Below are 25,454 nucleotides of genomic sequence, written 5' to 3' on the forward strand. Positions count from 1 at the left end.
CAGCCTGCCTCGCCCCCTGGTGGGCTGAGCTGGCCACACACACACACAAATATAAATAAATAAATAAAAATTAAAAAAAAAATTTACTCTAACAATAACTGCGAATGTCACTAACTCTCATAATCCCTCTTCCATTTTGGTGGTAAAAATGTGAACTTAAAAGTAAAAAATAGAGCCGGGTGGGCAGAGGGGGCGGTGGCGTGGGAGCCGGCGAAGTTTGGCGACCCGGCCAGTGCTAAGATCCCGAGCCGGGCTCGACGCTGGAGACCCAGGGGGCGCGCGGACAGGTTCACTGACATCCCCGGGCCCGCAGCTGTTGTCTCGCGAAGCATCCTCTTTTCTGGAAGTGTTTAAGCTTCTAAAATGTCATCAATCAAGCACCTAGTTTATGCAGTTATTCGTTTCTTATGGGAACAAAGTCAAATGGATGCTTATACTTCTGATGAACAAGAAAGTTTGGAAGTTGCAATTCAGTGCCTGGAGACGGTTTTTAAGATCAGCCCGGAAGATACACATCTAGCAGTTTCACAGCCTTTGACAGAAATATTCACAAATTCTTTCTGTAAGAATGACATTTCGCCACTCTCAAACTTAGTGCCCGAAGATGTAGGAAAAGCTGACCAATTAAAAGATGAAGGCAATAACCACATGAAAGAAGAAAATTATGCTGCTGCAGTGGATTGTTATACACAGGCCATAGAACTGGATCCCAATAACGCAGTTTATTATTGCAACAGGGCTGCTGCACAGAGCAAGTTAAGTCACTACACAGATGCAATAAAAGATTGTGAAAAAGCTATAGCAATTGATTCAAAGTACAGCAAGGCCTATGGGAGGATGGGGCTGGCCCTTACTGCTATGAATAAATTTGAAGAAGCAGTTAGAAGTTATCAAAAGGCATTAGATCTTGACTCTGAAAATGATTCTTATAAATCAAATCTGAAAATAGCAGAACAGAAATTAAGAGAGACAGGAACTGGATTGAGCTTTGACATGGCCAGCTTGATAAATAATCCAGCTTTCATTAGTATGGCAGCAAGTTTAATGCAGAACCCTCAAGTTCAACAGCTCATGTCAGGAATGATGACAAATGCCACTGGGGGACCTGCTGCTGGAGTTGGGGGCCTAACTGACCTGTCTAGTCTCATCCAAGCGGGACAGCAATTTGCTCAGCAGACACAGCAACAGAATCCTGAACTTATAGAGCAACTGAGAAATCACATCCGGAGCAGATCATTCAGCAGCAGCCCTGAAGAACATTCCTGATCAGGGATGTTCGCTCAGGATGAAAATGGTTTATGGCTCCGAAGTAGTCAGTGTAGATCATAGCCAAATGCAAAATGAAACAAAACAACAAGAAAAAAAGCACCAAAATAATGGAGGAAAACCTCTTGTGTGTATTCCTAAAGAGCAAATCTGTTTAGAAAATAGGTTTATCACAGAGACTGGAACATAACTCCTCTGGAAATGAATGGTCATAAGCCTTTTTAAGTGCCAGTATGACACTCGGACAAGGTTCCATCCATTTCTGATCTTTTATCATATTTGTACATTAGAGTTAATAGCAGAGTATATTTATTGAATTGTAGCACTGTTCACTGGTGACTCCTTTAGCTTCAAGTTCCCCTAAGCAAAGTTTTTTTGGGAGGGGAGATGAGGGGAAAGGTTTGTCATACTGGTTTAGAGGAAATACTGAGCAGCATGTCAAGAGAGAAGAAATGTATTATTTCAGTTTAACTTTGATAAGTACAGTCAATAATGAATATGTATCAGAAATGCCAGTACTATCTTTAATGCTCTTTCTTCTGATGAGTGACAGGGAATCTTAAGGGCTGGTAGAAAGTAGATTTTGGTGCAGTAGATATTTTGAAGAGGAAAAATAGAGAATGTGAAAGTACAGGAAATAAAGGTAAGGTAGGGTGCTCAGGTTTTTTGCAGTTCTAAGCAATCTTGTCTGTAGTTTTGATAACATTAGCATGGCCAGTTATGCTAAGTACATAATAAAATACATTTAGAAGTCCTTAATGGTACTGGTTAGGTCAGTGATATAACTTTAACTTCATTACCACAATTTCCCTGGTTACAAACTTACCTCAGAAACTACCAAATATATCTAATTAGCACACAAAGCCAGTGGCTTGACCCTAAGTTAAGGATCTTCTAAGGGGAATTCAATTATGTGCTCATAATCATTGATTTAAAAAAATATAATTAGCTGATGGTTAAAAAAAAAATCACTTACGTTGTTTGTCCATATAATCCTCTGGTATAATTTAGCATGCAGTGTACCAGTCTTATGCTTAACCTTAATTTGATGCAATTTAAACATGGGATTTAAAATATTTTATTATGAATTAGATGCCATATTGGTCAGTGGATGATAATGACATGGCTGAAGAATAATGATGGATGAGAGCTAATTCCAACTGAAGTTTCTTGTTCATTAATCATGAAATTGGTGAATTGAGGTTAGCATGTAATGATTTTACAAGTGTTGTGAAGGAAAACTGAAAACAAAGTAAGATGAATCAGTAAAGATGTAATAAGAGACTCAAAAAAAAAAAAGTAAAAAATACAAGAGTGGTGGTGTACACCTGTAATCCCAGCACTCAGGATACTGAGGCAGGAGGATTACCATGAATTCAAGCCAGACTCAACCACATAGTGAGTTCAAAGTCAGTTTGAACTGCACAGTGAGCCCTGTCTCAAAAAAAAAGGGTGATCTTACATTTGATTTTAAAGATGTATAATAATAATCCAAAGACCTAGCTGTGCATGGTGGCACATGCCTGGAATCCCAGCATGCTGAAAACTGAAGTAAGAGGATTGCTGTGAATTTGAGGCTAGCCTGGGCTATAAATTGAGTTCAAGGGAAGCCTGAAATACTGAGCAAGACCTTGTCTCACAGAAAAGAGCTATAAAAATCCAAAGGCCTATTTTGAAAATGGATGCCCATCAGCCCTCTGCTATTAGTTTTACCTGCCACATTAAGTCAAGAAACACCTGAACTATCAACATTTTTCTAATTACTGGAGAAAGGGAAATAACAGACAAATAAAATTACTCAAGTCAATCAAAGACATAACTCAAGAGCAGAAACAAGTGGGAGGTAAAAAGAATTGTACTAGGCCACCTTAAATGGAGAAACAGAAATGGAATCAGGAAGGCTTAACATCTGAGAGTAGGCTGGTGAAAATAACTGGCTAAGGGAATAAACTACCTGTTAATTATTTACCTATATGTAAGTGGCAAGCTACTACAGGGCAGGAAACAATGTGCAACCAACCTGAGAAATGGCTTATCATAAGAAGGGCAGTAGATAAAATGGTTAGGAGCGCAGACTCTGAAATCAGAAATACCTCAATTCAAATTCTGCATTACTTAGTGAGAAGTTAATTTGCTCATTTGTAGGATTAGTACAGGGATTTAATAGAACATAATTACGTGAAATAAATCAGCCTAGCATGTGTAAGACCATGTGTCTGATCCCTATAATGACAAAAAGAAAAAACGACCTACAAAACAATGAAAATGTTTTAGAAATAAAGTATCTTAGGAAAATAAATCTAACAAAAAAAATTCACAATAGGTAGCCTGGCCAAAGGACACATACACATATACATCAAAAGAGTTTAAACAGGCTTTCCACCTGTCATCTGGCTATTAGGGGACTGAAAAGGGTAGTTAGGGAGACTAATAGACAACTACAGATAAAAGACAGAGAGACACACAAGGCAACCAGAATGACCAAAGTTTGTCTTTTGTTCATATTAAACAGCTTTAAATATAACACAAGGAGCCCTAAATATTAAAGAAAAAATTTTGCATTTGTATTTTATTACCAAATAAGACAAGCACAAATATGATATTTTCCTACTGAATTTCCTGAAAGACATCATGAAACTTAACTCCATGTAGACACACACCACTGGAAATGGAAAGGGCAGTCTGCGGAGGGGTGGTGAAAAGAAATGCAACAGGGGTAAGATGAATGCCTTCACACTGCCAGAATATTCTGCAGAAGCAGTAAAGTACCTACGATGATGTCGGAACTACTCACTCAACAAACACAATAAGGTAGTGCTGCTTAATTTCCTTTAACAGTCTCTTATTCAACCACTCACCAACCACAAAATACCTTCTAGGCATCAACCATGGCCAGGCATTGTTTAGGCACTAGGGATACAAAGTAAACAAAATTAAGTCTCTGCCCTCAAAGAGACATTCTAATCTGAGAGCAGAGGTAAAGGACCCTAATACACAAGAACAGCTATCTTCCCCTGACTGGTTACCACTCCCTCCTTTTGCTGTTACTGCTTGCATTTGGCTGTTCACCTGACAGGTGAGACCACCCAGACACTTTGGGCTCACTTTCCTGCTAAAATCTAATCTTAAAAAGAAATGCTAATTTTAAGGAATATCATTAAAATATAAAAAGAATTACTAGAAAAGGTCACTAACTCAATGGCAGAAATTATGAGAATTCTGATATATTAACTTAATTGAATTATGAATCAAGCAGATTAAAAAAGCATACTCCTGGGTGTATCTAGGTAGGCCATGGAAGTATAACCTTGGGTACTATAAATTGTCCCCTGCATTCCTATCTGGCACTGTTCTCTCCTGTGCTTTCCAACTGAAATGAGGTGAGCAGCCTTGTTCCACCATGATCTTTTTTTTTAGTTTAGTTTTTTTTTTTTTAAATGTATTTTGTGGGGCTGGTGAGAGATGGCTCAGTGGTCTAAAGCACCTACTTAGAACAAGCTTAGCAAAGCACAGGGACCATGGTTCAATCCCCCAGCACCACATGCCAGCCAGCCCCGCCCCCTGGTGGGCTGAGCTGGCCACACACACACACACACATAAATAAAATTTTAAAAAAGAAAAAAAAATTAAATATATTTTGTGCAGGGTCTTACTGCCCAGCTTGCTCACAGTGATCACCCTGTTTTCAGCCTCCCCAACACTGGTACTACAGGCATGCGCCACCACACCTGGTCTCTGTGGCTGGCTCAGTGCTCCTGGGTGTGGGGCCAGTGCTACATGTGGTGCTAGGGATCAAACCTGCACTCGCCTACACAGGTGCTTAGTCCACTAACACTATGATCTTGTACCATTATGTTCCTACCTTGGAGCCAGATGACCTTAGACTGAATTCTCTAAGCCAAGTTAAATAAGTCATGAGCGTTGGGTATTTTGTCTCAGTTATAAGAAGCTGACATTGTGTTAGTGCTTGGCAGACATATCTTCATTTAACATTTGTGGCAATGTGGAAATAGGAGTATTGGCTGAGAAAACAAACTAAAGCTCATTAAGATGGCAATAACTACTGGTCATTTATAATATGCCAAGAACTGCATTTTGTACTTTAACATACAGGTATACTAGTTCATTTATTTCATCTGCATAATAACTATAGTGTATGTAGTATTAGGATCTTTGCACTAACAATGAGGAAGCTGAGACCTCTGGTAACCCTATTTGAGGCTACACTAGTAAATGGTGGCCCAAGATCCTATCCCTCTTCTGCATTCTTCCCATCACACAGACATTCATCTGGATCCTTTCAGAAACTAGTGCACATTCTTACAGAAACTAACACACACCTCACCTCAATCTGATCGATTTTCACTTCCTTGTATGCTTTCTTCATTTCCTTTACTCCCTGTTTCATAGCATCCACCTAAAAGAAAAAAAACAAAACCACAGTATCCTAAAAAGTCATGTTTTTTTTTTTACTTTCTTAAAAAAACAAGGAAAAAAAAAGGATAAATGTGGGAAAAAAAGGAAAGAAATGCTTTGGGATACCGTGGTCTTGGTGTCCTTCAGTGACTGGATGGTATAGTTGGCTTGTTCCATGTTAAAAGACTGTTGGGCAAGGTTGTCCCGCTGCTGTTCATACCTTTTTAAGAGTTAATTGAGAAAGGTAAATATGAACCAGACAGAAATCTTCAGAAAGCACCTTTAATACCAAATAGAATGTTAATAAAACAAAGGACTAAAATCCTTAACAATTAATTCCTCTTTGTCTCTCCAGATTTTTCTCTGCATTTTAAAACACCAGTTTTATACTTTCTATTGAATAATATATTATTCATTTTTTCCTATGTTGCTATTTATTTTTCTGTGAGTCTGACTAGGAATTAAACCCAGGGCCTTATGACACTAGGCAAGTACTCTATCACTGAGCTATATCCTTAACCCCCCCCCCCTCCTTTTTATGTGTGTCATACTGGGGACTGCAGAGCCTTCACACTGGACTTAAATCACAGCCCTTTTACAATTTTATTTTGAGACAGGATCTCACTAAGTTGCCAAGCCTGGGCTAACATTTGTGATCCTTCTGCTTCAGCTTCTTAAGTGCTGGTATTACAGGCATGTGGCACCATACCTGACTTTTTCCCCCTAGTACTAGGAACTGAACTAAGGACTTCTGCAGGAAGCTATATTCCCAGCACTTTCATTTTCAGACAGGGTCTCACTAAGTTGTTAAATTGCTGTCTGGCATGGAATTTGTAATCCTTCTCAACCACCCCACAGTCCTGGGATTACAGGTATGTGCCATCCTGTCCAGCTCCCCCCCTTTTTTTTTAGAGATAAAGTCTCACTTACATTGCCTATGCTGGCCTCTAACTCTTAATCCTCTTGCCTCAGCTTCCTGATAACTGGGATTACTCATGGTAGTGAGCTAGCAGGCCCAGATTATCAGAAATAAGAGTACTTGGAGCATAAGAGCATTTGTTAGCTTCTTCATATAAGCATTTTTCTAGTAGATGGAACTCCATTTCTCGTTTATTTTGGTTTTTGAGATAAGTTCTCCCTATTTAGTTTAAGCCAGCCTCTAACTCCATAGGTAGTCCTGGATGGTCTTGAACTCAAAATCCTCCTATCTTTGTCTCTAAAATGCACTCCTTTGAGAGGTTTCATTAACCTTGTACCCATAATTAGGCCACCTGGCAATATGTCTTGTGCTTAAAATGTTCTTTAAAACAAAGTTTTGGGGACAGGGAGATAGTTCAATAGCATAAATGCCAGCCTGGCAAGCACAAGGTCCTGAGTTCAATCCCTAGTACAAAACAAAAACAAAACAAAGAAAGCCAACCAACCAAACAAGCAACAAAACCCCTCAAAATGTTATGTCAAATCATATACTATTTCAATGATCGATGTCACTATGGTATCCAATCAGAAGGAAAATGGTCAATTCATAATACAGGCACATGGTAGATTATTATGTAAAAAATATAGAGCTTTTACAGAATAGTTACAAGGACAGGAAAATGCTCAAGATATAAAATTAAATGGAAAGCCTGGTGTGGTGGTGCATGCCTGTAATCCTACCACTTGGGAGACTGAGGCAAAAGGATCACCATTAGTTCAAGGCCAGCTTCGGCTACGTAGTGAGTTCAAAGACAACCTGAACTACATAGTGAGAACTAGTCTCAAATAAATAAATAAATAAATAAAACAAAACAGAAAAACCCAAACCAAACAAAAATTAAATGGGAAGAATGACTTATATATTAGTAAATATAATTTGTTTTCCTTTAAAAAGTTAGATGTACACATACATATGTGTTACATGTATACAAACCAGAGAAAAGAAATTAGTATTTTAAAGGTTATTTCTAGAAGTAGGAATCCAGGTGACCTTTTTTCCTTCCACTTATGTTTATGTATTTTTCAAATTTCTATGATGAACATGTATTCCTTTTTTGGTATTCTTTTCATAACAAAAAAACCCCACTTAAAATATTAAACTAAGCACATATGGCTACTTAAACATAAATCATGTATTTTAAAATATTTAATTGGGGGCCGGAGGGATGGCTCAGTGGAATAAGCACTTCCCTGGCAAGCGCAAGGGCCTGAGTTCAATCCCTGGTTCCACAAAATAAATAAATAAATAAATAAAATAAATAAAAATAAAATATTTAATTGGTATGCAGTGGTACCAATTAAGATTACTACATTTGCCACATTCTCACAATAGGCCTGATTTCTTTTTCCAATGTGATATAATCTAAAGGAAGATGCCAATGTATTATAAAAAGTCCCTTAAAAATTGGAATACAGAGAGCAACAGTTTTTTGGTTCCGCATTAGCTGATTCCACTTGACCATCACAACCTTGCAGATGATCTCATCAGCTGAGAAGTTCTCAAGGATGAGTACCAAAGAAATTATCTGGCTTCTCTCAACACTGGGACACAGTCACCCCCCAAAAATTAAAGACCCTTAAATCTATTCTGGTGAAGCCGGAATGGCAACACACACCTGTACTCCCATCTACATGGGATGCTGAGGCGGGAGACTCATAAGTTCAAGACCAGCCCAGGCAACTTGACAGGATCCTGTCCCAAAATAAAAGGGCTAAAGTGAGCTAGATGTGGTGGCACATACTTATAATAGTATCATCCAGAAGGCTGAAGCAGGAAAATTACATGTTTAGTGCCAGCCCTGGACTACACACACTATTTCAACAAAAAGATGGGGAGGGTGTAGCTCAGTGGATTAATACTTGCCTAGCATTCAAGAGGCCTTGAGTTCAATCCTCAGCAATGTAATTTTAAAAATAAAAAAAGCATCCTTGTGAGTAGGAATAAATATTTAGCACTCTTAGTTTTACAAACAAAACTAAAAAAAGATATACTAACTAAATAATGGAAGAACCTAATCATATAGATCTGGCCAATCCAAAATAGTAGTCCCTAAGCACATATGGCTACTTAAACATAAAGTTAAAGAAGTAAAATTAAAATTTCAGTTTCTTAGTCATATTCACCACATTTCAAGTGCCCAATAGCCACATGTAGCTAATAGCTATTGGTTCAGACATACAGACACAGAATATCTCCACTGTAGCAAAAAATTCTAGTTAGACAAGACAATGCTACCACAGACATTGTTGCTGTATATGTTGAGGACAAGGGAAAGCCAGTTCATTGTATGTAATTACATTAATGAAAGTTTTTAATCTTATCAAGAATGTTTAGAGAATGGTATATAAAAAACTGATGGGTTTCCCTTCAGTTAAAGCTGCTAGAGGGAAGGAGATCATTCACATAACTTACATCCGCTTTTGTTTTAAAACTCGCAAGGCTTTCTGCTTGACCATATTCTGAGGAGAAAAACAGATTTAATTTTTTTAAAAAGTAGAAAACATGCATATGTAAAGGAAATCTCCCATATCCTCAACTTACATGCCTACTTTCTTCTTCAGAGTAGTAGCTTCTGGATTCTGTTCACAGATATCGCTGATGTCTAGTCTTTAAGCCTTAGTGCCTGTCTGTCCTTGCATCCCACATTTCAGTGTCCTAATCTACTTGCCCTTTCCCTAATACATAATATCTCCACTTTTATCCCAGCAGAGCCCAACTTCAACATGTCCAGAATTTTCAATCTTTTTTTGGACAGAGACTTGGTATGCATTTCAGCGTTGAACTCATTATGTAGCTCAGGCTGGCCTTAAACTCAAGCAACCCTTCCAGCCTCAGCCTCCCAAGTGATGGGATAACGGGCATGCACCACCATGCCTGGCCCAGACTCTTTAATCTTACCTCACCTTGGAAATGCCTAAGTATGGCCCCAACAACCTCTTCTGGTTGAGAACACTTATAATGAACTTGTCCTTCCGCTCTGTTTTTACTGAATTTCAAACAATTCTTTTGTCTTTTAAACTGACTCTTTTTATGTCACGCTCATAAGTACTAATCATGGTGTGGACTTTTATTTCAAGTCTAGATTAGCTTTCTTGTCACTGTTCTTTGTACCACATCATCAGTGAAGGTTGCTGGAAGAAGTCTTTCCTTTCTTTTCCTTTCATTTTGCAAGAGAGGAGAATGAATCGAAACACTTTACACTTAGCTATTTCTCCAGTCTTTTCTTCTTGTTTGAGACCAGATCTTGCTAAGTTGCCTAGGCTAGGCCTAAACTTATGAACCTCTTTTTTTCAACCTTCCAGAGTGCTAAGATTACAGGTGTGTGCCATCATACCTGGTGCCTTCCCTTTCTATAATGTTCCACATTGTTTTATTTGTCTCCTCCAATAGGAAAATCCAGTTGTTATTATCTTCCGAGTGATACCTAGTAGTTATTGAATGATACTATGTTTTAGATTTAGTGCTCTATATTACATGAATTATTGCACTTAGTCCTCACAGTATAAAATACATATTACCCCCTTTTGTACATGTGCTGCTGAAGCAAGCACCATATTATACCCTTTTGCAGATGGCAAAATTGAGGTTCAGTAATGCCTGGCTCACGTGGATAATAAATTGTGGAATTGGAAAAGTTAAGATGGTTCTATATCTAGTCTTTGTGCTTAATTACTTTATGCTCCTACTTAACAGAAGCAGAAAATAGGTAGTCATAGTGACAGCACTAGAACACTGTTCCCACATGCCTAATTCAGTACTTTTTCCCAATGAGCCACTCCATAACCAGTCAATATCTACCTAACCTGACTGGCCTGGAGTTGTGAGCTCCACCTAGCCCTTCTCTCTCGATTATAACCTCAGTAGAACATGCTCATTCTATGCTTCTGGACATGTGATCAGCACCTTCTGTTAACCAAATCAAACCAAGCCACCCTTTTATATCTGACTGCAAACTCTTCTCCCTGAAGGATACATCTCCATGCATTTTTTCTCTTTAACAGACAATATGCCTTTCATATTTGTTACCAACCCATCGCCAGGCCCTATTCCTATAAGTGCTTCTGCAGCAACTGCTGCCTATTTTACCTTTGCAGGACCCTCTCTCATCTTCTTGATTTGATCCTTGTACTTCACTAGCTCAGCGTCCAGCCGGGAAATTTTCTTATCAATAGATTCTGCCCTGCTGTCCACCTTGGGGAGAATCGGAAACCAGCAGTAATTAGTTACTGCATTAATTTACATGGGGAGAAGCAGGGCAGGAATATGAGAAACAAAACAAAACTAAACTGAACAGGCCAATGAGGTGTAAGATAATTCCTTTGGGAGCTTCTACAAACTGTTCTTTCTCCCAGATTCTGATATACCAGGTACCCCTCAAGAGTGAAGTAAAAAGTAATTTATCACTAGGCTAAGTTGAGATCTCCCAATAACCAAAGACTCGTCAGACTGGGGGCTCAGTAGACACCGGCTAAAAGTTGCACTGATGCTATGTCCTAGTGTAAGGGTGGTGGCTTAATCTGAGGGCACAAGGTTTTGAATTTTGTGTTACTATGACTCAGGGCTAAGGTACAGATACGTTGACTTAGGGTACCACAGAAAAGGCCTGATGTGGATGAGGAATGAAAGACGGAAAGGGGGTAAAAGATTGGGCTGGGCAAGGTGGGAAGGGCATAGGGGCCTCGGGTAGGTTGGGGTGAGAGGACCAAGGCGAGAGCAGACACAGCAATGGACATCAGAACGGGCTGAGCGAAGGTAGCTTGAGCTATTGATGAGGCAGAGGGTCTCCGGTTTGTGGCTTCGGGAATTGGGAGATAGGAGTGATAGGACGTGGGGGCGGCTGGAGAGGACAGATTTGTAATGGGCCAGGTACAAGGAATGGAATGGAGTAGCAGCCCGGGGACACGGGTGGGCGGGGTCGGGAGTGTCCGAGGCCCGGGGTCTTGTTTTCTAGTCAAATGCCTACCGTGCCAATGCAGTCAGTCAGGCTGGGCGGCGGAGCTTTGGGTTTCGCTTTCCCGAAGAATCGGTTCATCTTGGTCGGCCGCGAAGAAACCAAACACTAAGGGGAAAACTAGAAACGGAAGCAGAATCACTCCCACTTCAACTTCCGGCCCTCCCAGGCGCAAGCGCTGTATGTTCCCTGGAATATATCCTTTTTCCGGATGTTCAATTCGGACTTCCGGGGAAGTAGGGCAGCGCGTTAGAAAGGGCGGGGAGGGAGCTTACAGTGGGCGGGACCTATGTGTAGTGGGCGGGGCTTCTGTGGCGAGGCGGGGCCCTGGCTGAAGGGGGTGGGGCTTACCGGCGGCGTTAGCGGAGAGGCACAGACCGCAGTATGGAGGGCGTGGTGGACAGACAAGGGCGGGGCCGGGAAATGACTTGGCCCGGGGCTCGAAGCAACTGTCATTTTCTCCGCTGGGCGGGCCACCGGCGCGGCTCTGGCTGAGCACGGCGGCGCGCCAAGACCGCGAGGCGACCAGGAGCGGCTGGGCCGCCGGAGGCGCGCCCCTCCGCGCTCCCGGGAGCCGCGCCGGTCGGAGTCCTCGGCCAGCCGCGGCGCTCTTTCCTCTCAGCGCCCGTCTGTTCGCAGTGCAGCCGGGGGACATGACCGACCCACCAGGGGCGCCGCCGCCGGCGCTCGCCAGCCGCGGATGAAGAAGAAAGCCAGTCCCCGCTCCACCCGGAGCAAGAAGGAGACCCAGACCAAGGAGGTGACCCAGACCGAGGAGGTGACCCAGGCCGAGGAGGTGACCAGGGGCAAGGAAGTGATCCAGGCGGAGGAGGTGGCCCAGACCGAAGAGGTGACCCCGGCTCAGGAAATGGCGGCTGCCGGGCTTAGCGTGACCGTCACCCACAGTGAGCGCCGGGCGGCCGGGTGGGTTTGTGCGGCGGGTTTGGCCACGTGTCCTCCGGGAACTTGGGTCCTTGTATTTGTCCCAGCGCCCCGAGGCGCTGGCTTTAGGCTAGGGCCTGTGTCTGTACATCTTTTCATGTGAGCGGTCTCTGGCCATTTGTTGCATCCTCGATGTTGGAGCATGTTCAAACATCGTGTAACTAGTTATGTGTATGTGTGTGTGTGTGCTCACACAGTTATTATGTCTTTTTGTCAGCCTTGTTTTTGGTCATGTTGTGTACAACTGTAGTGTGTCTGGGCACATACGTTTGTGATGAGTCTTAACGAATCTAAACTTAGTGATTGGCGGGCTGTTTATTGAGTACCTTAGGTGCCACACTTCCACTGTTTGAGCCGGCCATGAGTCCAGTCTTTACTCCCTGATATTCTTTGGAGTTTGACGCAAAACTAAACAAAGTTAGTATACTCTCCAGTGAATCCGTGAGGTTCCTCCTAACCAGGTAGGAGAGGCAGGAGTGTCTTGCAATCTGGAAACCAGAATTCTAGTTCCTCCAGTTTTGAGTGATCTTGTGGATTTCTCCTTTCTAGGCCTGTAGTTTATTCTCTGTGGCGTAGAGTTGGTAACCCCTGCCTCCACCAACATCATGGAATTGTTGGGAGAATTCAAGGCTTTGGTGTAATGCTCTAAAGCCACTTACTTTGTATACACCTTGGAAAACAGCACTTGTGCTTCCAAAAATTCACTGCTGTGTGTATTTGTCTTTACTAGTCACCATTTGCAGTGTCCGAGGCTTATGTCAGGCGGGAGTCTTTGAAGAAGCACTGTTTTGTACATTGCAGCAAGGAGACAAAACAGCACAATAGGGATGGAAAACTAGCTCAGTAAACACCTGCCTGGCAAGCACAAGGTCCTGAGTCCAATCTCCTGTACTTGAAAAATAAAAAAAATAAAAAAAAAAATAAAACAAAAAAAATAGCATAAGAAGTGTAGACTAGCCAGGCCGCAAGCAGATAGCTTGTGATGAAAAATGTGGGCTTTGGAACCCACTGGATTTAAGATTATAATCTTATTCCACTAGTTAAGTTGCCATAGGCAAGTGTTAACTGAATTGAATTTAGTTTGCTTGTCTATGAAATAAAGAATATGTAGTGCTTACTTCATGGAGTTTCTCTGAGGATTAAATAAGATAAGCATGAAATGAGTCTAGTAGAGGCCCTTATACATAAGTGCTTAAAACATTAGCTATAGTTGAAGTTGTTAGTTCTTAAAATAGAGGGGAAAAGGGCTGCCCAGATAGCTCAGTGGATTAAGCCTGTTTAGGCAAGCACAGGGAATGGTTGGATCCCCTGCATGCTGTATAGGCCCTGCCCCTGGGGCACGGTGAGACAGTGATTGAGACTGGATGTGGTAGTGCTCTCATCTGTAATCCCAGCACTTGGAAGGCTGAAACCAGGAGCATCACTATGAGACTGATCTGTGTAGTAAGACCCTATACTAAATACATTAATAATGATAATAATAATAATAATAATAATAATAATAATAGAAGGGAAAGAAATCTTGGAGCAGATTGTGAGAGGATGGGGAAAGGCATTTTGTAGTAACATATAGACTAGTTTCTTGAAGGATGGGTAAAATTAATGTAAAAGCGTCTGTCTATACTGGTTTATGTAAAGGAGTTATATTCACTAAATGTTTTTTCTATGTCTGCCTAGGCAGTGAAAAGCACGACCTTCATGTTACTGCTCAACAGGGTAGAACCGAACCAATCGTCCAAGACCTGGCCCAGGCTGTTGAAGAGGCCACAGGGGTTCCACTGCCTTTTCAAAAGCTCATATTTAAGGGTAGGTACTTCTTTTCTAGCTTTAAGCTTGTTTAGTTAAAGGGCAGATTTAAAACTATCTAACCCTACATAATGATAACTCAGTTTTCAAACTGGGACAGTGTTTATTTATTCATTTGTTCAACAAATACTTAGTAAGGGGCTGGGGAGATGGCTCAGTGGAATAAGCGCTTCCCTGGCAAGTGCAGGGGCCCGAGTTTAATCCCAGGTTCTGGAAAAAAAAAAAAATAGTGAGGATCTGCTTTGTACTGGATTTTTTTCAAGCATCTGATAGGAATCAGATTTAAACTGATGATGGAAATTTTTGATAAAGCACATAGGCAGTCTTCTGTACCTAGGTTAGCTTCTCTATGTTCACATGATACACACTACAACTTCTACATAAATTGTACTGAAATTTCCTTAGTTGCTTAGCATTGTTTCTCTGTTAGGATAACAAATTCCATGAGGACAAAAAATTCTGTTTCCAGTCCTAGGTGTTGTGCAGACTCAGAAAACTTTGAAGAAATTTACTAGGGCCCTGGATGTGGCAGTTGTATTGGCTGCAGATTTCCACTGGGACCCACCCCTTCCTTACCCCTTTGTTACGGTTTGTGTCTAGTTGACCCTCCAAAGCCTCATGCAGTCATTGGGTGGGCTTCTAGAGTTTGTGATTAATTCATGATCCAATGCTGGGATTATGGGTGTGAATGCTACACCCACCCTGGGGCAGATAGTCTGGAGGCAATATAAGGAAAGGAGAGAGGCTTGTGTCAGTGCTGCGGCCACCACTGCTCCCTCTTTTTGCTCTTGCTGTTTTGCTGTTTCCTACCACCTTGAATTGCCATGTGCCACTCTATCTTTGAGCTAGCTGAGTATGGACTGAAACCTCCACAAACTATGAGCTAAAGGAACCTTTTCTTAATTTTGAGTGCCAGATATTTTGTCCCAGAAATGAAAGAAAAGTAACCAAGACACCGTGTCTGCCTTCCTGTTCCCATTAAATCCATTATTCTGATAATCTGATAGGGGCAGACATCTCACTGTATACCAGTCTTCATAAAGAATTTAATAATAGGGAATATTTTTATTTATATTTGATAGTAATCTTGTTTTATCTTTTTAAAAACATTTTTTGGCTGGGCCAACACTTAGGAGACTGAAGCAGAAGGATCACTACAAGTTAGAGGGCAACCTGGGTTATATAGTAATTTTTTTTTTTTTTTTTTTTAATGTATTTAGTACAAGGTCTACAGGGTCTCATTATGTAGATCAGACTCATAGTGATCCTCCTGTTTTCAGCCTCCCAAGTGCTGGGATTACAGGTGAGTGCCATCATGCCCAGTCTCAATCACTGTCTCAGCGTGCCACTGTGCTCTGCCTAAGCACTCTTTGGCCTGCTGAGCTATCTGGCCAGCCCTTATATAGTGAATTTAAGGTCGGGTCTGGAATACATAGTGAGCCCTTGACTCAAAAATCTCGAAAATCAAGAAACGGGGCCTGCCAGATAGCTCAGTGGATTAAAGTATCTGTTTAGGCAAAGCACAGTGGCTGGGGTTCAATCCCTGGTGTGCTGGCTCTGTACCCAGGGCATGGTGATTGAGACTGTGTGGTGGCACCTCCTGTAATCCCAGCATTTGGGAGGCTGGGATTATACAGGAGAGTAACTACGAGTCTGATCTGTGCAGTAAGACCCTGTAGACCCTATACTAAATGCATTAAAAAAAAAAAAAAAAGATGGAAAAAGAGAACTTAAGGATTAAACAACATAGAGAGAGATGGGAAAGAAGTTGACTCAAAAATCTCGAAAATCAAGAAACGGGGCCTGCCAGAGTGATCAGGGCGGAACTATCCATTTATACAAACAAGATGGTTAAGGCAATGGTCTTAGAGTTTCCATCAGGTTTTTGAAAATAGCAGTTAATGGGTATATGTCTCACCCTGACTAACTTTATATGCTGATGTCTGTGAACTAAGCAACTGCAGTGAGGACAGCAATATGTAATACTAAAACCATGCTTGAAATACCCTTCAAAAAAAATAAAATAAAATAAAATAAAAAAAGAAAGAAAGAAAGAAAAATCAAGAAACAGGGCTGGGAGGTAGCTCACCAATCTAAGCGCCTGCTTAGATCCCTGACAAGTGCAGGGATCAGGTTCTATCCCCTGGAGTGCATGCTGTGCCACCAAAACTGGGCATGGTGGTGCTCTCCTGTAATCCTTGAGCTGGGAAGGACTGAGACAGGAGAATCACTATGAATTTGAGCTGTGTAGTGAGACCCTGTACCAAATAACTAAAGATTAAAATATATATATATTTTCTGAATTAAAAGACACAGAAATTCATGTTCTAAAATAGAAGAAAACACAAAGAAGAAAATCTTCCCCTGGATATAAAGGCCTTTATAACCTTTTCTTTTTTCTTTTTCTTTTTTTTTTTTTTTTGCTAAGATTTCAAGTCAGATCCTAATGCATATGGGGCAAGTACTATACCAATGAGCTAAATCCCTAACCCCTACATTTGATAACTTTTTTTTCTTGTAACATTGAGTCATCAACATTCCTTGTGTAGTTGAAGTGCCCTGAATTCGTTTTAATGCCCACAGAGCGTTGTACAAATGTATGATTAATCAACCCCCAATTCATGAATATTTGGCTCTTTATAGTTTCTATTATAAGATTGTACCAAGACAGGCATGGTGGTGCACACCTTTTATCTCAGCACTCTAGGAGGCTGAGACAGAGAGATGAAGTTTGGAGCCCAGTCTAGACAATTTAGTCACCTACTGGAAGTCTGTTATGATTTGTGTATAGATGTCTCACAAAGCCTCATTATGGGCATGGGCTTCTAGAGTTTGTGATTGATTCATGGTTCAATGCTGGGATTATGGGTGTGAGTGCTACACTTGCCCTGGGGCAGATAGCATGCATACAGTAAAAGGGAGAGGAAGAGCTTGTTTTCTCTCTTCCTTGCTTCTTTTTTGGCTCTTGTTTCTTTGGCTGTCTTCTGCCATCATGAACTGTTGCTCCTCTGCCACACCACCTGCCTTGGAGCCAGCTGAGTATTGACTGAAACCTCCGTAAACTGTATGCTAAATAAACCTGTCGTTCCTTAACTTTGGATATTTTGTCTCAGCCATGAGAGGAAAGTAACTAAAATACTGTCTCCCAAAAAATTAAAAAAGGCTGAGGATGTAGCTTAGTGTAAAGGCTCTATGGTCTATTCTTGGTACTGTAATTAAAAAAAAATATTATATCATGTAATAAGAGCTGTGTAGGCACATGTCTTATTTTCTGTTTAGAATAAATATTTTAAGTGAAATTACTTGGTCAAGATACTTTCTAAAAAGTTATACCAATTCATCATCATCTCATTAATGAACACATTTTTTTGTTTCCTATATCTTTGCTGAAATCTATTTTCTGTGTTGTACAATTATTATAGTTTGCCGTACCTTTCTTCTCTTTTTCAGGAAAATCTCTGAAGGAAATGGAGATGCCATTGTCAGCACTTGGAATACAAAGTGGTTGCCGAGTCATGTTAATTGGGGAAAAGGTAAACTACTTTTTCCACATGAGTCCCACAGAATCAAATGACTAAGTTTTTATACACATTTCTGTTTAGAAGGCCAAATTTGGGCCCAGATTCTGCATTGGGAAAACACTTCTTTAAAGTAGTCACTATTTGATGGAATTACCAATTTTGTTGTTTGGTTACTTTGTATCTTTCTTTTCCTGTTGATTTGAATTTTTGCCTAAGAATTAGGAGCCATTGTGTTGCCTCAATAACAAGTACTGTGAGCCAAATTTGGTGGCACACACCTCTAGACCAACCGGTGTGGGAGACTGAGGTCTTTATCTCATTGGATTTAGCTCAGTTTGATCACTCTAGGAGGACTGCAATTTTGAGCCTGGGAAAAGTAGCAGTTTAATGGGACTTATCTCAAAAAAAAAAGGAAAATGATTGGAAAGCCAGTCTTTTTAACCACCATTTTTACTACAGTGTCCCACAAGAGAAAAACCCTTTTTGACTAGAAAGGCTCAAACTAAAGAACTGAGGGGGGAGAAGATTCAATTGGTAACAGATGAAGTCAGTGGCCCATAAGGTAATAAGGAAGCATTGTGACAAAGTAACAAGGTAGAGTTGTTGAGCATATGAAGTTTCCTTACTTAGTTTTCTGGCTAGGTGGAGAAGGTGTCAGAGATTAGCAAAACAGAAGGAAATCCAACTAGACCTGGAATTGCCAGGATACTGTGACTCAGGATTTGTCCACGCAGAATAATAAACAACTGAGGACAGTGTAATAAAGCAGGAAGTTTCTGGCCCTGGTTATTAGTTGTTTAGGTGAGAGGCTAAATATTATAAATTTCTTGTTGAAGGACAGGGAGAATGGGAATGAAGAGCTTCAGAAGCCATGGGTTGAGTTTGAAGAAACTAAGATTTTCAGTTGCAGTTGTCCTAAAAAATAGAGAACTGGTCTGAATTCCAATCTGTTCTACGTTGTTTGGGTGTGTGACTCTAGGTTAGCATAGTAAGCCACAATTTGATCATCTGTGAAACAGCATGTCCTTAGAGTTGTAAGGTTTTTAAAAAAGATAACAGGTAATGTGCTTTGGATAGTGCCTGGCATGTAGTGAGTGTTCAGTGAAAGTATTCATGGAGGATCATAAGCTTGAGACCAGCCTGAGCAACTTAGCAAGACTTTGTCTTAAAATTAAAAAATGGGGGAAAACAAAAACCCTGACAGTGTAGCTCAGTGTGAAGGCATGAATTCAATCCCAGTGCCATCAAAAAATAGTATTAATTGTCATTATATTAAATAGGGATATTCAATTGGAGGGTGGCATTTAGAAATTCCATTTAAAAGAATAAGTGAATTCTGCTTGTCTTGGCATTCTGTACTCCGCAGAAGCATTCTATGTAATCTGTTTACCTTCCTTTCTGTGCACAGGCTATTGATGAGCCTAGAGCTGATGCTGAACCTGGCACTTAGATTGGCTCTGCTCTCTGAACCCAAACTGTCAGGACCACTATAAGAATGTTTAGGGGCTGGGGAGATGGCTCAGTGGAATAAGCGCTTCCCTGGCTAAGCGCAAAGGCCTGAGTTCAATCCCTGGTTCTGCCAAAAAAAAAATGTTTACCTAACACCTTTTTTTTTTTTTTTTTAATGAGCAGAATATATTTATTGAGGGAAAGAAAGCTCCTGTCTGAGAGAAGGACAGGAGGGGGGCCCCGAGTGGGTTGTTCCCCGGGAAGCTCTCTCTTTTTTAAAAATTTTTTTATTGAGAAATAAATATGAATGAGACAGTTTCACAGCTGATTAATAGGACAGTTTTGATAGTCAATACACTGTACATTGTTATCTTCTTAGTGGTTATCCATAGTACAAGAAGCAGACAGGGGGGCTGGTGAGATGGCTCAGTGGTCTAAAGCACCTACTTAGAACAAGCTTAGCAAAGCACAGGGACCGCGGTTCAATCCCCCAGCACCACATGGCAGCCAGCCCCGCCCCCTGGTGGGCTGAGCTGGCCACCCTAAATAAATAAATAAATAAATAAATAAATAAATAAAAATTTATAAAAAAAAAAAGAAAGAAGAAGCAGACAGGATATTCTGTCCAAACACTGCTAGTACACCTCTTTCTTCTCTTTGAATTAAACACCTTTCTTCTGTCCAAACTAGAGTCTATAAGTAGAAAACTTTAATATATAACCCTTTGATTTATTTTCCAAGCAGAAAGTTACAACTTCTAGCTGAATGAGTTAGCCCAACTGTAGTCAGATTTTTTTTTTTTTCCCATCAGAGGCTTCTGGTCTTGGTAATTATGTTTTATTTCATTCATCATTTTAGAGCAATCCAGAGGAAGAGGTTGAGCTAAAAAAGTTGAAAAATTTGGAAAAGTCTGTGGAAAAGATAGCTGACCACCTGGAAGAGTTGAATAAAGAACTTACTGGAATCCAGCAGGTAATATCCTTCATGAACTTTGACTTTATAACTTCTGTAATGCTTTTGTAAATATAATGTGTGGTTATAAGGGTAGGCTTTGTAGCCATACTCCCTAGGTTCAGATCCTAGTATCTGCCTCTGTCTCTGTTTTTGTCCGAGTACTTGGGATCAAACCCAGGGCCATGCTCATGCTAGGCAAGTTCTCTGCCACTGACTACATCCCTAACTCATGCCCTTTTTCTTACTGTTTTTTGTTTTGTTTTTTGTACTGAGAATTGAACTTAGGACCTTGCACTTGCCAGGTCAGCACTATGCCCCTAAGTTACATCCCTAGCCCTTCTTAATGCTAACCAGTGTGTCTTTGTTTCAAGTTCCTCACCAGTGAAAAGGAACGTTTAACAGATTCCTACCAGTTTGAACCACCAGTGGTGTTATATGCATAATTGTTCCATCTGGCAGCTTATACCACCTGATAGGACTGTTCTATGTCACCCAGTGAGACTGTCATATATCTATCACCAGTGGTCCAAAGCTGCCTAGCAGCCAAATATACAAATTATGGCCATGTCATATGTTAATGGTATTTCCCTCTCAGGATTGTCATGAGACTTTAAAGTGTTTATTAGGGCTAGGGGGATAGCTTAATGGTATAGTGCTTGTCCCACATGCTAAAGGCCCTGGTTTCAATCTCAGCAGTGCAAAAACAAATGTACTTTTAAAGTGTTATTGTCACTGTTATGTCAGAGTTCAGCCAACATCAATTTATGTTTTGGGTTTTTTTTCTTTCAGTCCTTTAATTAGTCATTTCCTACACACTTGGTCCTTTTTTTTTCTTTCTTTTTTTTTTTCCATAATTTTTTAATTTATGTTTATAGGAAACACTTGCTATATTAGACTCATGTAGTTTGTGAAGTAGAACAAACAGGTGGCATCTTGCAGTCCAGGGTGTTGTATTGTGCTTGGCAAAGCAAAGAACATTTTGTTGATTCATAAAAGGTGCAGATTGAGCTTAATTTTAGTGAGGTGCGGTAGAGGTGGGTGTCATCCTATTCAGTTTCTCATATTATACATAGTAAATTACTAAAGCCCAGAAAAGATTAGGGATAGCTCAAAACCCCCTTTCCCTTCCTTACTTTATAACATGATGGTGTGGGTTGTGTTTTCATTATGATTATGCTTACATAGAATTTTTTTTGTTTTTGTTGTTTTGAGACAGGGTCTCAATGTAGTTCAGGCTGGCTTGAACTCACTGGGTTTTTTATTTGTTTGTTTTTTAAATGTATTTGGTACAGTGTCTCACTATGCAGCTTGGACTTGTAGTGATCCTCCTCTAGTGCTGGGATTACAGGCATGCACCACCACACTGGGTCTTGGTGGCTAGCTCAGTGTGCCAGGGGTGGGGCCAGCACAGCATGTGGTGCCATGGATTGAACCCTGGTCCCTGTGCTTGCCTAAGCAAGCCCTTAGTCCGCTGAGCTATCTCGCTGGCCCTTTGAATTCACTTTGTAGCACAGGCTGGCCTCGAATTTGCAGTGATCCTCCTGCCTCGGTTTCCTGAGTGCTGGGATTACAGTGTATGCCACCACACCCAGCCATACAGAAATTTTAAATAAACAACATTGGTACTAACACAGAAAAGAAAAATTACTTGTAAGGCACAAGCCAGTAAACTGCAGTCAGGATTCTTGCACAGGCCTGTCAGAACCTAAACCAGTGCTTTTGTTTGCTTCTCGTGTGCAGGTGTACACTTGAGACTGGGGACATCATCAGAGCCAGGCCTCAAGAGCCATTTAAAGTCTCATGATTTACGCCAGACATACACCTGCAGCTTGATAAAGTTGCTGGGCTGGTCTAAGGACAACCTTTCTGTTTTTCCCAAGAGATGAAGGTGTTGGTCTGAGATGTGGCCTGGCCTGTTATGACAATGGTGGATTCAGGGTGTGATTGCCTTATTAGTACTGTGGCATGGAGTTTTCCATCAGCCTCATGGAACACTTCCAGTAACGCATTATTCTTCCATAGGGTTTTCTGGCCAAGGATTTGCAAGCTGAAGCTCTCTGCAAACTTGATAGGAAAGTAAAAGCCACAATTGAGCAGTTTATGAAGATTTTGGAAGAAATTGACACAATGGTAAATAAATATTCAACTCAGAAAAATTAGTTTTCCATGACAATATTTCAGTTAGTTTCACTCTTTCATTTACATACTCTTATTGCCTGAGCATAACACTTGAGGATATTGAACATCTACCGTGTGTGTCAGACATCATGCTTGGTCCTGGATCAATACATAAAGTAGACCAGTTCCTGATCTGTAGCCCATTGACATGGGCTTTTGTCATATTATAAAATAAAATAAAATTATATATATATATATATATATATATATATAAATATATGTATATAACTGAAATCTGCAGTTATAAAGCCTGGGACCCAAGTGTTCCATGATCTCATGGTCCAAGAAACCATGCTTCCTGGCACTCAAGTGACTAATGATTCCATTGAGTTCATTTCCTATGTAGACTTCTACCAGACCCAGATCTTGTGAGCCTATTGAATCATTGACCCTGGTTTCTTTTTTACAGATGACTGTAATGGTGTCTCTATTCCTCCTCTTTACTCTTAAGAGTGAACTACTCTGGGGGCTGGGGAGATGGCTCAGTGGAATAAGTGCTTCCCTGGCAAGCGCAAGGGCCTCAGTTCAATCCCCGGTTCCACCAAAAAAAAAAAAAAAAAAAGAGTGAACTACTCGGGACTTAGGATTCTCTGGGCAGTGGTGGTGGGTGGGTTATAAAAAAGAAGTGGAAGTACTTTCCCTGGTACATGATCTAGACAGGGCATAGTGTCCATACATAGGTAACAGTGAAAGAACAAAGTGTGTTGCCGATCAGTGTTGGGAGGGGTGTGATATTTTGTTTTTGTTTTTTGAGATAGGATCTCAGTGTGTAATTCAGGCTGGCCTTGAACTTTCAGTGATCTCCTGCCTCAGCCTCCCAAATGCTGGGATTACAGGTGTGTGCCACCATGCCAGAGCATTTTTTTATGACCCAGACATTGAGAACAATGTTCCTTTTATGGGGACAAAGCTATGGAAAGGACTGTTTAGGTTACAGACCTAGATAAATGATTCCTAAAATACACATTTTATTCACATCAGTAACCTATTTGGTATGTTGTATGTTTCTGATATGTCATTGTCACTGAAGATTTTTTATATGCCAACTTTTTCTTCCATAGATCCTACCAGAAAATTTCAAAGACAGCAGGCTAAGAAGGAAGGGTTTGGTGAAAAAGGTTCAGGTGAGTTGTGTGGTAGTACATGGCAAATTGTAATGCATTGATTTGTTTATTCATGGGTTTATCTGTTCAAGGTTCGGTACTATAGAAATGTATATGACATGGGAATTTTTTGGTTATTGTTTACTTATTAGCATGAAACCAGGGTATCAGAGAAGAATTTACTTCATGTCCCTATAGTTACAGTTAATTTAAGGAAGAAGTTCAGTGGCAAGCAGAGAGTGACATTGTTCATGCTGACACTGTTCATTTTTGCAGTGCCCCCTTTACTTGTATTGTTATGGAACTGTGGTCCTGAGGGAAGGCTCCCTATCTGTATGAACTTTTTGGGAATTATTGACCTAGAATGTGATTAGAATCCCTAGGTCTATACTTCTTTTCCCTCACCTTCCTTACCTTTGCGCTCAGGCTGGGTACCCATCCCCACCCACGCACAAGCTGTTTAGAGTCTCCCTTACTGGTTTCAGAATGGCCAAATGTGGGATGAATAGTGGTTGGCTAGCTCTGGCAGGGCTGTCACTACCCTGTGTCTTATCTTTTAGGCATTCTTAGCTGAGTGTGATACAGTGGAAGAGAACATCTGCCAAGAGACTGAGCGGCTACAGTCTACAAACTTGGCCCTTGCTGAATGAGGTGCTGTGGAGAGGCTCTGCTGCCCTGAGGAGCAGCACCACTACCCTGTCTTCTCTTCAATAGAAGCTGTCTGTTCCTCCAGAGCTGCCAGAGGCAACTGGCCAAATGTCAATTTTCCTACTCCTACACTGGTTCTCAATGAAAAAGTACTGTCTTTGCAACCTTAAGTAGAGCTGGTCTCTGTTTCCTTGTTCTGCCTCTGTGTGACTGTCCTGTTCAGCACCACTTCTTCTGGAAAGGGTCTTCCTACCCATGTTTTACCAGCTCTTTTGACCTCTGGGTGTGTCCTGTGGGCTGGTTAGCCCTAGTGTTGGGTTTATAAGGCACCCTGGTCTTTCGACACATAACTTTCTTAACCTTGCAATCTCAGAGTCCACATAGTTATAAAACCAAAGTCATTAGGAAGTTGCGTCAGTCACATGTTTGGCACACAGGTAATTCAGTGTCCCTTGTGCCCTAACTCCAGAACATATGGATAGATTGTTGCTTTAAAGACCCTGTCCTAGGGGTCAGGGAGATGGCTCAGTGGAATAAGTGCTTCCCAGACAAGCACAAAGGCTGAGTTCAGTCCCCGGTTCCACCACACACACAAAAAAAAGACCCTGTCCTTTCCTCCCAATGACCCTGTCCAGCCACAGGTGTTGAGATATCCAGGACCATTCCTAGGATGGTACCTGTAGCTGGTGAATGGACTTCCTTGTCCCCAGGCAAATCTTCAGAAGTGTAGAGCCCATTGTTGATTGAGTTTATTGGAAAGCAAGCCAAAGCCATGGCTCAGAAAGGGCAAGGAAGGGGAGCCAAAAGGAAAAATCAGGTAGTTCCAGAAGCTTCTCAGGAGTGATAATGTTTCCTTCAAGGGCATTTCTGTTAACTGTATCCTTCTCACATCCACATTTCCTTTGAAACTTTCTATTTTATGGATTTCTATCCAGTACCATTGCTATTAAAAACCAGTTTGTATGCCTGTCATCAAGCGGAAAAGTGGTTTTGTTTTGTTTGTTTATTTCTTTATTTATTGAGACAGGGTCTCAATATATAGTGTAGGCTGAACCTGACCTCACTATATAGCCCAAGGTGGTCTTGAATTCACCAAGGTCCTCCTGCCTCAGCTTCCTGAGTGCTGGGATTACAGGTGTGTGCTGCCATATCTGTCAATAGTGTTTTGGTTTTGATTGATGAGATATAAAAAGGGAAAGATTTTTGTGCCTGTAGTCAGAGTTTGTGTTAAAGTTGAGTGA

The 25,454-nt window shown here is 41.0% G+C and overlaps 2 protein-coding genes and 1 pseudogene across 2 annotated transcripts in view; 2 read left to right on the plus strand and 1 right to left on the minus strand.

Annotated features, from left to right (window-relative positions):
• Window positions 1–11,851, minus strand: part of Chmp5 (charged multivesicular body protein 5) — a 16,442-nt gene extending 4,591 nt beyond the window's left edge. Inside the window, exons 1-5 of the mRNA XM_004632012.3 lie at window positions 11,625–11,851; window positions 10,748–10,852; window positions 9,074–9,120; window positions 5,809–5,902; window positions 5,612–5,683 (exon numbers count right to left, since the gene is read on the minus strand). Coding sequence (XP_004632069.1) covers window positions 5,612–5,683; window positions 5,809–5,902; window positions 9,074–9,120; window positions 10,748–10,852; window positions 11,625–11,693 — 387 coding nt within the window. The 5' untranslated portion in view covers window positions 11,694–11,851. The remainder of the gene's footprint in view (window positions 1–5,611; window positions 5,684–5,808; window positions 5,903–9,073; window positions 9,121–10,747; window positions 10,853–11,624) is intronic.
• On the plus strand, window positions 200–2,543 carry LOC101584921 (annotated as a pseudogene).
• Window positions 11,852–12,039: 188 nt separating the features above from the next.
• Bag1 (BCL2 associated athanogene 1) lies at window positions 12,040–24,383 on the plus strand (the record flags this gene model as incomplete). The annotated part of the gene is made up of 7 exons (XM_023716085.1): window positions 12,040–12,517; window positions 14,232–14,360; window positions 17,811–17,893; window positions 20,189–20,302; window positions 22,307–22,414; window positions 23,524–23,586; window positions 24,126–24,383. Coding segments are annotated over 7 exons (1,065 nt in total), but the record flags the coding sequence as incomplete, so codon positions are not given.
• Between the last annotated feature and the right edge of the window lie 1,071 nt (window positions 24,384–25,454).

This window comes from Octodon degus, unplaced genomic scaffold, assembly GCF_000260255.1.
Source record: "Octodon degus isolate 3935 unplaced genomic scaffold, OctDeg1.0 scaffold00045, whole genome shotgun sequence".
Lineage (NCBI taxonomy): Eukaryota > Metazoa > Chordata > Mammalia > Rodentia > Octodontidae > Octodon > Octodon degus.